Source organism: Rhinopithecus roxellana, chromosome 19 (genome assembly GCF_007565055.1).
Source record: "Rhinopithecus roxellana isolate Shanxi Qingling chromosome 19, ASM756505v1, whole genome shotgun sequence".
Classification (NCBI taxonomy): Eukaryota; Metazoa; Chordata; class Mammalia; order Primates; family Cercopithecidae; genus Rhinopithecus; species Rhinopithecus roxellana.
The window spans coordinates 67,019,279-67,031,581 of NC_044567.1; the positions used below are offsets into that span (position 1 = coordinate 67,019,279).

Here is a 12,303-nt window from a genome sequence, read left to right on the forward strand (position 1 = left end):
AACCGAACCTGGTTCTGTGGCCTAGGGACAGAGCCAGGTGGGGCAGGAAGGAGGGAAGGGGTCCCAATGAGGTGGGTTGAAATAAACCACAATTAACATTCAGGTATCTGAATATGATAAGGCAGTGAGTTCCCTGTCCCCAGAGGTATGCAAGCAGAGAGAAGCACCCTTGGTGGAGAACAGCCCAGGAAACTCATCAGGGGCCTGGGCCTCAGGCCTTCCCGACCCCAGACCTTCATGAGTCAAGCCATCCTGCCGACTGCCTTGCTCAGACTCCAGATATAGCCTGTCTGACCATGCCCTAAGCAGGAGTAAAATTCATGATGCATTTTAGAAGGGGTGTGTGGGGGAGAGAAGCCACAGAGCCCAAGTCCCTGGGGCTCAGCCTAGACATCCAGCTCCCTTTGTTCCTCTCCCAGAAGTGGCTGCAGTGGAAAATTACCCAGAATAGGGGAGCCACAAGTCATAGGGGTCACCAAACCACATCTCCCCAAGTAGTTCTGCTCAAGGGTCCACCCAGGACCCACTCCCTCCAGATGAACAACTGCTGGAGAACACAGAACAAAGCTGGCTTCTCCTCAGTGCCCTACCCCCACCAACACTCTGGAGGCTGCAGGAAGCCGATGATTTCCCTGAAAATTTCAACAGCCCTTCCCAGGGAGGGGGTGGGATAGGAAGTACTGGGTGAAGCCTAAATACCATTTTCTTCAGAGCTAGGCAGGTGATCTGGGTTTTCACCTGCTTGCTGCGTGACCTGGATCCACTTACCTCACTTCTGAGTCTCAGCTACTGGATCTGTAAAATGGGAGTAACCCTTCGTGCAGTCACTCTGCAGAGGCAGGGAGGGTGTTTCGGAGTCATCATCACAACAGATCTGCCTCACTGTTTTTTGTTTTGTTTTTTGTTTTGAGACAAAGTCTCGCTCTGTTGCCCAGGCTGGAGTGCAGCGGCATGATCTTGGCTCACTGCAACCTCCACCTCCCAGGTTCAAGCAATTCTCCTGTCTCAGCCTCCTGAGTAACTGGGATTACAGGCACATATGCCACCATGCCAGGCTAATTTTTGTAGTTTTAGCAGAGACAGGGTTTCACCATTTTGGCCAGGCTGGTCTTGAATTCCTGACCTCAGGTGATCCACCTGCCTCAGCCCCCCAAAGTGCTGGGATTGCAAGTGTGAGTCACTGCACCTGGCTATCACTGTTTTTTGTTTGTTTGTTGTTGTTGTTATTGTTTTTGAGACAGTCTCGCTCTGTTTCCCAGGCTGGAATGCAGTGGCACAATCTCGGCTCACTGCAACCTCGGCCTCCCGGGTTCAAGCAATTCTCTTCCCTCAGTCTCCTGAGTAGATGGGATTACAGTCATGCACTACCAAGCCTGGCTAATTTTCGTATTTTTAGTAGAGATGGGGTTTTGTCTTGTTGGCCAGACTGGTTTCAGACTCCTGGCCTCCAGTAATCTACCCACCTCGGCTTCCCAAAGGGCTCGGATTACAGACGTGAGCCACTGCACCCAACCCGCCTCACCGTTTTTTAAATGGGTTACCACATATGTAAATAGAATAGCTCAATAAATATTCACTCCATAACTGCAGGAGTTAGGGTAAAGGGAAAGAAGGTAAGATAAGGTCAACAGGAGACCTGCACCCCAGAAAATCCAACCCCCATGGGGCACAGTCCAACGTGGGGGCGGGAGGAATTTTGCCTGAAATTACCGGGACAACCCTCAAGGTGAGGGTAGGGGAAAACAGAAGAGGGGATCCATTTTTCAGGGGGAACATGCTTGTCTTGGCGGTTTCTCCCCTCAAAGATCCTGAGACCTCCAAACAAGACCCTCGGGCCCCGCTTGGCTGGGGAGCCTTGAGCACGCCCAAGGAACGTGGACACAAGCCCCTCTGTACTGGTGTGTCTATCGGGTCAGGGATCCAGCCTGGCCCACGGTGACCCCGGCGGGCAGGTTCCGCACAGTCTACTCGCTGAGCGCTTGCAGGGTGCTCAATGCTGTTTAAACCCATTCACTCCTCTCGACAGCCTCAGGCGGTTGCGGCTGTTACCATCCCATTTTACAGATGAGTAAATTGAGGCACGCGGAGCGGGGCAGTGAAGCGACTTGCCCAGGACGTCACAGCACTGCTGCCCCTGATTTTGTTGGGGCTGGAGGCAGCCGGAGAGCCGGGCCGGCTCCCCACGCGCGCGGGCCAGGGCAGCGGCTGGAGACCCAGGGGAGCCGGGGCGAGGAGCCAGACCAGCCCCGCCCCCGCGGGCCCGGCGCAGCCAATGGGCGCCCGGCACGGAGTGGGGTGACGCGGCGTCAGCGCGTACTCCCGGGAGCCCAGCCCTGGGTCACATGCGCCGCGCCCGCTCGACCCGGGAGGCAGGGAGGGGGGACGGGGACAGGCTGGGCTCAGCCCTCAGGCCAGACACCTGGTCGGGACGGCAGCCAGGTGAGCGTCGCGGGCACGGAAGGGCTAACACGGGACAGCCCCACCCGGGACTGCGTGGCGCTCCCAGAGCAGATAATTCCTCCCAGGTCACCCAGCCCGACCCCTGCTCAACCTCGGCGTTGCCAACTGGGAGATAGGGGTTCGCATCTCCCGCTTCCTCCAAGCCTCTTAGAGACTGAGAGGCAGCTTCTGTGGGTTTTGAGCCTTTTCGGGCAGGCGTCCAGCGCGGGCAGGGCCTCTTCCCAGGCCGCTGGTCCTGTCCAGCCATGCCCTCGGTGCCCGGAGCTCAGCGGTAGATGGCAGGGCAGGCACTGGGCAGAAAGACTGGATTGTCCACCCTAGCCATTGCCTAGGCTACTGAAACCCCTCCCCACTCCCAGAGCCCCCTGCCACCCTGCCTGGCCCTGCATATCCTTCACTGCTGTGGGAGCCAAGCTGGGGCCTGCCCAGGTTATGGCGGAGGGACCAGGCTGGGAGAAGAGACTGCTCAGAGCCTGAGTCTCCCCTCCCCCACTTCTTCATCTGTATATAACGGAGTGAGATGACTGTTGACATGGATGATTCTGGTCTTAGATGACGCTTGTGGTCTTATTCCAGCTTGGGCTCTGTGGTGAGCTGGGCAAGTTCTTTCCAGCCCTCTCTGAGCCTCCATGGCCAGCTTTGCCCCTGGAGGCTCACACCCATGTGGGCACCTGCAGGCTTATCATGAGTCATTGAACACACCCTCTACAAAAGAGCTACTTGAATCCCAAAGATTGCTGCACAGTGAGAAGTGTAGCTCATAAAGGCTGAGGAAGACTGATACCTGTTCTCTGGGGGGTAACTGGCAGTTTGAGGAGAGGCCAATTGCATACTGAAAGGGATGAGTCTAGCTGTCAGCAGGGAGAGTGAGGAAATCCATGTAATAAGGCCCCTGTGGGCATTGCGTTTACTACCCACTACACCAGTTTACGGATCAGGATCAGGAGAGTAAAGACCACAGTGAGACGGTGACTTACCCAACACCTACAGTTAAGCCTGCAACCCCAGGTAGGCATGGGATGGACAGGAAATGGCACCAGACAATGGAATCCACTCAATTTCCGGAAGCATCCTGCTCACTCCCTAGTGCTGAGAGTAGAGATTTTGCATCCTGGAATGTTGAGGGCCTGGGCTTGGAGGCCCTAGACAGACTCATCTGGGGTCTGCTCCAAAAGCCCTGACAGGGGCTCCTGTAAAATAAACTGATGGAATTTCTGGGTGGGTCATGCAACCCTATCAAGGTCTCAGCTTCTGCCCTTCCCCTGCCCCCAGGACCCAAAAGAGACCCTTTTCTTGGAAAACAGGCAGGTTGGAAAAGAATCCCTCTTTCTCAGGTGCTTTCACGGGCAGGTGCATCGTGAGCAGTGATGGGACCACAATGTTCCCACACTGCCCCTCCCAGATCTCTAGGGATGGAAAACAGTTCTCATGGGGCCCTAAGGACAGAGCCTTCCATCCAAGGGGTGAGGAGGCAACGCTGGGAGAGTCCAGAAGTTTGTCTTTGTCCAAGTCTGTGCCCTCAGTGTGTCACTCCCATCTCTGGCCCCCTCCATCCACACTGCAGTGACCATCTATTGTTTGTGCTTGCCCAGATTTCATTCTTCCTCTGCTAAGAGCCTGATTTTCAGGGTGGGTTCTGGGACTTTTGCTGAACTACTGTATTGGGAAAGAGGCACCCTCTCTCTGCCAGCAGGATGTCTGCCTAGAGCTCCAGGTAGCCTGCAGTCAGCCACATGAAAGAGCCAACCCAGAGGAGGCAGAACCAAGACTTAGACAGATTCCTGACCAAATTCACAAGCACCTGGATCCAGCTGTGCCTGAAGCTAATTCAGTTACGTAATTCTATCTACATAACACATTCTTCTGATTAAACAGTTTCTTCCATAACCAAAAAATGTCCAATATGTCATCTCTAAATGAGGACTTTGGGCCACAAACTGCCTCCTTTTGGCAAAGAGGTCGTGATGCTACTCTACTCAAGCATTTCCCCAATTTCTTTTTCCACAGAGCCCCTCCTTGATCAGAACAGCTGTGAATGTATTGGGAAAGCACACTTCGGCAAGTGCCCTCAAGTCGGTTGAGTCAGAGTTGCACGGCCACCCTCCTGTTCCCGTGCAGCTGGCCTACCCACAGGCTCCCACAATGCACACCTCAAGTGTGCAGCTTCAGTGCCCTGGGGCTCAGCTCAGAGCCTCCTCTCCCTGCAGGCCCTGGAAGAGGGCTACGACACTTACTGACTGCAGAGTCCCCTTGACTCTGGGAATGGAACCAGGCTGCACGTTCCCCAAGGGCAGGACTGGAGCAGCCCTGTCCCTCCCCTGTGGCATCAGCCTGGCACACAGCAGGCTCTCAGGAACACTGCTGAAAGTACCAGTGGCCTAGGTGTCCTGGTGATCCACAGTGGTGCCTCAGGACCAATCTACCCTCCACAGGGTAGGGATAGAGTTCAGGCCTCTTTCAGTGCTCACATTGCCTGCTACAGTGCTGGGAGCACATAATGAGCCAGGGTCTATGCTGTCTGTTCAAAGGGACCTGGGTTTGCAGCCCCCCACCCCCACTTCAGAAGCCCACTCCCCTTCCCCCCTGGGTGTGGGAACCTCTGTCTCCCTCCAACTGGTCAGAAACAGGGCTCTGCAGAGCTCCCTGGAGCCCAGGGAGGCAACTGCCCAGAGGGAGCTGGGTGCTGCCCCTTCTGGCTACAACTGGTGATGGTGGTGGTCCCAACACAGCCCCTGACGTGACCTGCCTCGTATCAGTGGGCAGGAGAGCCCCTCCTGAGCCACCCTCCCAGAGGGCTGCTGCCAGCTTTATCTGCTGGCCATGGAAGTGGTGTCTTTCCTGCCCACTCCATGGCCCTGTCTGGGAGGTCTGGCTCTGGGTTGGTTGCTGGTTCTGCCACTACTCCCTGTGTGGCCTGGGGCAAGCGTACAGCTTTTTCTAGTCCTCTATGTCTTCTCTGGCATAGCAAGGGGTTGGGAAGATCTCCAGGTTCATCGGGGGTTTGCCGAGTCCACCCTGAGTTGAGGTCTGTCCTTAAGCCCCAGAGAAGGGATTAAAGGGCCCTCGGCCTCCCAAGCCACCTGGAGAAGCTTCTGCACAGGTCCCACAGGCTCCCACAGTGCACCCCTGATGGTCCCCTATGTCTCTGGGCCTGAGGGGCCTCCTTCCGGGAGGACAGCTGCCTTACAACAAAGGGCTGCAGGCACCCACCTCCAGGACAAGGGGAGAGGGGAAAAGAAGCCTTTTTAGAAAGGGAGAGCAGGCTGCAGGGATGGGAGGAGACAGGTTTCTTTTTGGGGGGATAAAAATGTTCTAAATTTGGTTGTGGGGAGGATTGCCCAACTCTACGAATATTCTGGACTACTTAATTGTACACTTTAAATGGGTAAACTGTATGCTATGTGAATTAAATCTCAGTAAAGCTGTTAGAAAGTGTGAAGTCCACCTGGCTTGGAGCAGCACTTCTCAAATTCAGTGCCCGGCACAGGCTCTGCAGATGATGCCCAGCCCAGCTGTGGCAGCCCAACTGAGGGTGGGGGCTGGGGCTTAGAGGGGGTCGGGGCTGGCTCAGGCCTGCTTGCTCAAGGCCTGGGTGCCCTGGGCAAGGATGAGTGGCCTCCTCCTGCCCATCTGGGACCTAGGGTGAGACCTAGGAACAACCACCGCACTTGGTCCTAGAGCTCTCAGGCAGGTTGTGGCAGGTTCACAGCTGCTCCCACCGACGCCACAACCTAGGCCATGCACAGGGATTTTCCCGGCCAGGTAACGGGCTGCTCAGGCAGCCTGGGCACTGGGGAAGGGTGGACTGAGGGTCCCCATGACCATCTCTGCTTAAAGAAAGCAGGTGGTCAAAACTGGCAAGCCCTTCGGACAGTCGTAGACAATTCAACAGACCACACAGGCACAATTTGTTCAATTACTTATTTATTGTGGAGTATCTTACATGCAAGAACCCAACTAGAGAGAGGGTATCTGGAAGGAGGGCCAGTGGGGTGGATGGATGCTCTGAGCCTCGGGTGCACTGACCCACCCTCCAGAACCAGCTCTGCCCACAGAAACACATGATAGTGACAAGAACACTAAACTTCTAGGACGAGTGGACAGCAAATGCAACATTCAACACATTCCTCTTTTCAGGTAGCCCCCAACAATCCTGAGAATCCTCACAATTAAGTGCAAACTTTAGGAAATAAATATCTGTCCCCCTCTCCGGGAGAGCCTGGAGGTATGGACAGACAGAAGCAGTTCTGACTCAGAGGCTAATGGCTGCTCCCGGCAGCTGGTGGCTGCAGGGGAAGCCTGTCTTGGACCCCACAGATAGGAAGGGCTGGTGACGGGCACTGGGGGAGGCAAGCACTTCAGGGGCTGATAAGCAATGTCTCTGGGGTGGAAACATTTCTCTCTGGGTGGGGAAGACTGGCTGTCACCCAAATGGGTGAGATGTCCCCACAGTCGACAGTGGAGAGGCTCTTGGGGGCCACCCCAGCAGTGCCAGAGGCTGAGGTCAGGCTGCAAGCAAGCGCTCCTTCACACTGCTCTTCCAGAGCTGCCCAGGGGCTGGCCTGGCCCCAGGTGGGCCCATGGCCTACCCTGAGCCATCCAGAAGGCTGGTCCCGACTGAGTTAGAGATGTGTGTCTGCGGGGACCCAGGATGGGGTGTGGCAGTGGGAAGGACGGGGGCAGGAGCATGGGCATTGGCAGCAGCTGCCCTGCGAGCATCTGTTGCCCCTGGGCCATGCAGAGCCCTTGCCCCAACTCTCCCGGCTTGGTCCTCTCCTCCCCAGGGGCTGGAGTGACAGTACAGGCCCCAAGACCACCAGGTGGCAGGGTGGGGAGGTGGGGGAAGGCCAGTGAACCAAGGCACCATCACTCACGTGGAAGCGCTAACAGAAAGACAGGAGGACAGCTGGATGGTCACCTTTCCCTCCAGCCCAGGCCAACAACCCCTTGAGGCTCCAAAGCCCCTTGTCCCATGCACGCTGGTCAGCGAGCCGGTCATTCTCTCAGCCTGGCCACAGTTGGTCTGCTCAGTGCCTGCAGGCTGCCCAGGCAGGGCCACTCTGTGGCAGACGGGCCGAAGGCCCACGGTGCCGGGGGCCCAACTGCACATGGTGCCATTCTCTGCTGCCCACTGGCCAAAACGGTAGGCAGGAGGGAATGGCTAGTTTTCACACCTCAGCACACAATGAACACAGAAAGGGTTAAACACATTCCCAAGAAAATATTTTGACAAAATAAATATTTTAACCTATAATCAGGTATAATTAGTGCTTATGAGGAATCCCAGCAATAATTTAGTGTAATTAAGTATATACTGTATCTGTGATTTCTAACACTCACGGAGAGGCTGGTGGGCCTTGAGAGTCCAGGTTTCCTGACAGGATCGCGCCTCCTTCCTGGACCAGGCAGCCTGAGGACTGTGCTCCCCAGATGGTGGAGTCTGGGAGCAGAGACCTCAGGACAGGACATCTCGCCAGGGCTGAGCGGAAGCCCCTCTAGGTCACTGGGGCTATACTTGCTTCCTGTGCGGGTCTCAAGCAAGAGCTTCCTCTGCCTACAGGTGGGGAAGGCTACCTCTGGACAGGAGGTGCAAGTAGGCACTGGAAAGCCACCCGAGGGGTGGCTCCAGGCCAGGAAGGCAGGTGATACTTGTCAGCATGGCCAATGGCCTCCTGCCAGCCCATACAGGTCCACCACTCCCTGCTGCCCCTGGGGCAGCCAGGCCTCTCCAATCATGGCTGGCAACCAGCTGGCGCTGGAGCCAGAGCAGGAGCTGGAACTGGGGTGGGGCAGCTCTGGGCATGGGTATGAAAAACAGCTTTGCTGGGGGCTCCCCAGGAGGGCACCTATCCCAGCTTCACGCACTATGGAAGCCCTGCTCCTTTCAGAGCCTCCAGGCTCCTGATCTTTCGGGACTCCCCGTTCCATGGGGCAGGGATGCTGGCTCTTCCCTCCGAGGACACTGGGTCTGGGCTACAGTGCTGAGGCTGCAGAGCACTGACTGCCTGAGGTCCGGCCGCCCACCACCCGCAGGCCCAGCTCTGGCAGGGCCTCAGAGACAACCCAAGTCACAACCCAAAGGCAGCCAAAGGGCTGGGGCCTCTGGGTGCACCTGGGCCATCCCAGCCACCTTTTCTGCAGCTCAAGTGAAGCCAGCTGACTTCAGAAGTCTTGACATTCAAGCTGATCTCAGGGAGGTCTGTCTCTGAGAAACATTGAGGAGACAGGCAGGGGCTCATCAACCGTCAGGGAGCAGAGAGGCCAGGTGTGGCACATATTGCCAGAGGGGACAGGGCTAGAATCAGGCTGGCCAGGCTCCATGGAGGAGCTCCCTGGGTGAACCTGAGGAACTGGAGTGTGACATCCCCGCTAGTCCCACCCTCAGCCAGACCGAGGTCTCCTTTCAGGAGGAAGCTGGAGGGCTGCTAGCCTGGCACGGGGTCCTGGGTTGGGCAGCACTTGCTCTTCACTGAACAGTTCCTGTTGGTGCTCAGCATGGCTCCCAACTGAAGTCGCCATCCTGAATGCTCCCCAAAGACGGTGTCACTGGTCTCTTCTCCTGTCAAGCCCAGCCCCCTTTCCCTGCTTGGCTGGTGGTCTGGGCCATCCTGCCAGATGGGAAGGGCTAACTACACCATGGGTCAGGAACCTGTGCTGACCTAGGCAGTGCATGCTGGAGGGGACAGTAACAGACTGACCCAGTGAGCTGGGCCCAAGACGCATGGGGGTGTGCACAGCTGCAGCATTCTCCTTCTTCTGAGCAACAGCAGCTTGGTGAGAGGTGTGGGGGAGGTGTCTGGCTGGACCAGCGCCTGGGATAACCCATGAGTCCCTTGCCCATGGCCAGGGGACACACCAGTAAGGACACAGGATGGGAGTATATGTTACCAGGCCCTAGCTGCTCTGTCTGCCTTCAGGATCAGCTTGGGGAGACAGTATAAATTGGTGGCCAGAGAACCTCTGAGGTGGGAGGAGGCCAGGCTGTCAGGACAGTCTGTGCAAGCAGGCCAAGGCCGATGCCAGGGAGCAGTGCGGGGGCCTTAGTGCTGCTCAGGCCTCTCAGTCATTGGGAACCTCCAAGCGTGCTGCAAAGTTCTTTACTGCTGGCTCTGGAGGCAGAGGTGCGAGGCTACGATAGGCCAGGCCACAGCCTTGAGTGTGGCCCATGTGCACACCCGCGACACTTCCCCAGGCAAGCCAGAGCAATGCCTCCAATGCAAGCCCCTCCACAAGCCAGGGCCAGGTGTGTGGGTGTGAGCCTGCAGTGTGTGCACGGCAGTTTGGTTTATTGGTAGTGTTGTCTCAGCAGCGTGCCACATGGCCACCATCTGCAGGCTGCCTGCTGCCCTCCCAATTGTCCTTGGCCCTCTCCCTGCCCTGGGAGCCTGCAGGGCCCCTTGGTGCCAGGCTCAGCTGCTGAGCCAGCTCGGGTGTGAAGCCTGCGCTGGCAGCTGAGTGATGGAGAGAGGGTCAAGAAGGTGAGAGACCCTCCGTGGACACCCAGCAGAGCCTTCTCAAGTGCCGACAAGCCAAACGTCACAAAGTGACAAGTCCAAGGAGGGAGACCAGGCCCCAGATGGGTGCAGTGCACCCTGCTCTTCCAGAGATGCCACAAAGCCCCTTTGGGGAGAGAGGTGCCCAGGTGGGCAGAATGCCTGAGGAGGTTGCTGAGCCAGGCAGAGGTGAGCACAGGGCAGGGCCAGGTCTGCTCCTTCTCCGTGGGTGGGTGGAGGAAAGACAGTCCGGGTGGTCTGCTCAGGAAGCACTGCCTGGGGCTGGGCCACTCTGCCCACTCTTCCTTGGAGGAAACATGGGCAGAGGGGCCCGTAGTGGGAGGGAAAGGAGTCTCTGGCTGCAGCTGTCCCACCACTCAGAGAAAAGAAGGTGGCTAAAGCTGGTCCTGACTAGTGGGAAGCCTGGGAGCAGACACGGTGGCATTTCCATGGAGACACAGGTGTGCAGGCCATGTGGAGCTGGGGATGTAGGAGTGGCCAGTGCCTGGTGTCCATGGGGTGCGAGTGGGGACCCGCCATCTGGGGAGGCAAACCACAGAGCCGCTCACAGGGCGAAGAGGGCATCCTCTGACCGCTCTGGCTTCTTCCGGCCAGAAGGGTTTGAGGCTGGGGCAGGAGCCTCCATGGGGGGCGAGGGGAGGTCAGGAACCATTTCAGCAGCTTTGGCTCTTTCTTCAAGGAATTTATCAAACTCTGCAATACAAACCAAGGCAAGGGTCAGGGTTGGTGAGGGCCGGCCACCAGAGGAAGCGCACCCTTCCACTCCTCAGCCTGTTTCTTCCTCTAGGGCAGGCATGAAGCCCACCTAGGAGGGGAGGGCTTTGTAAGCTGCAGTGTTGGGGGAGGGTCCCGGCTGTTCCCAGCCCTCCGGCCCGGTAGGGAAAGGCTCTGGAAAACACAGCCCAGAGCGTTCACCCAACCGCTGACCATTTTCCAAATCAGCACTGGGTTTTGTCCATTTTCCAGTTTGTCCATTTTGTCCAGTTTGTCCATTTCCAGTTTTGTCCATTTTCCAGATCAGCACTGGGGGTGGGGCAGAGTAAGCTGGAGGGGCCGGCTCCTGATTAACCAGGCAGGAACCATCCCACCTACCCTACCCTTGCCCACCAGTGGGGGAGACTGACGAGATGCTAAGGAAGGCAGTGGGGAGGGGGAGGGCCCCATTTATATGGGCATCCAGAGCTCGGGAGCAGGGTCCTCTAAAGTTTTCCTCCCTGCACAGCGGTCTGGTCACAGGGTCTGGCAGACTTGGGGAGGGGTGACAGGAGCATGGAGAGGCAGGTGGAGCGGGGCAAGATGAGCTCGGGGAGGCAGGATGTGAAGGACAGAGGATGTGGGGGTACCCACGTGGGAGAACGAAGACCTCAGAGAGGCTCCTCTCTTCTGGCTCAGTGGCCCAAGGGTCCTGATGCGCACCCCCACAAACTGCGCGTGTCTGAGCTGGGCTGAGCACCTGTGGGTCGGGACCAGGTGGCAATCTGCACCTGCTATTCACCAGCTCTGCAACTTTGTGGAAGTCACATGTTCTTTCCGACCTCTGTCTCCCAATAAGCAAGATAAATCACACTTCCTAAATCAGCATAAGACCTGGGTGGGACCAAGCCAGCCGTGAAGTCCATGGCTCAGGGCCTGGCACCAGTAGGTGCTCTGGCAGCGGGGGCTCCAAGGTGATGGGGGCTGGCTCCTGTGCAGCCTGGGCAGGGGCAACAAAAAGGGGCTGTAAGGCCATTGGCCAGGCCATACCTTCACTTGTGACACCCTCCTCCAGGTCATCGCCCTTCTGTGGGAGGAGCAGAGAGAATGAAATTAGGGCAGTGGTCCAAGCACTGCCCACCCAGCCACCTCTGTCTGCCCATGGCCACCCTAGGGCAGCACTACCCAGGGCAGCCCAAACAAAACTTCCTAATTTCCCCTGTTTCCAGATTTCTGTAATAGTAAAATACTGCTCTTCTTATTGGAGAAAGAGAAGCCTTGTTTCAAAAAACAAAAGCAAAAAATTTCAAATATGTTTTAGGTTTTGATCCTCCAGAAGGGCTGGAAAGAAAACTCCAAAAACGGTGCAGGCTGGTTCTCCAGCCTGGGCTGAGGAGGGCAGGACCCTCCCTTCAGCACTCTTGAGGCTCTAGGGAGAGGCACAGAGCAGTAGCCACAGGGGTGTAGCCTGAGCTACAGAGCAGTAGCCTGAGCACACCCTGAGCACACACAGGGTCACGTGTGCCCAACACAACACCCACTTGCTGCCAGCCACAGGGTTTCTGGGAAGAGGCTGTTCACACCAATAGCTGGAAACCGCATGAGGCCTGGATGGCTCAGGGCCACAAAGCCCACA

General features: G+C 57.1%; 1 protein-coding gene across 1 annotated transcript in view; it reads right to left on the minus strand.

Moving 5' to 3' along the window:
* Nucleotides 1-6,365: 6,365 nt before the first annotated feature.
* TOM1L2 (target of myb1 like 2 membrane trafficking protein) overlaps nt 6,366-12,303 on the minus strand; it is a 107,997-nt gene continuing 102,059 nt past the window's right edge. Inside the window, exons 9-10 of the mRNA XM_030924110.1 lie at nt 11,718-11,754; nt 6,366-10,667 (exon numbers count right to left, since the gene is read on the minus strand). Of these exons, the coding sequence (XP_030779970.1) occupies nt 10,519-10,667; nt 11,718-11,754 (186 nt within the window). The 3' untranslated portion in view covers nt 6,366-10,518. The remainder of the gene's footprint in view (nt 10,668-11,717; nt 11,755-12,303) is intronic.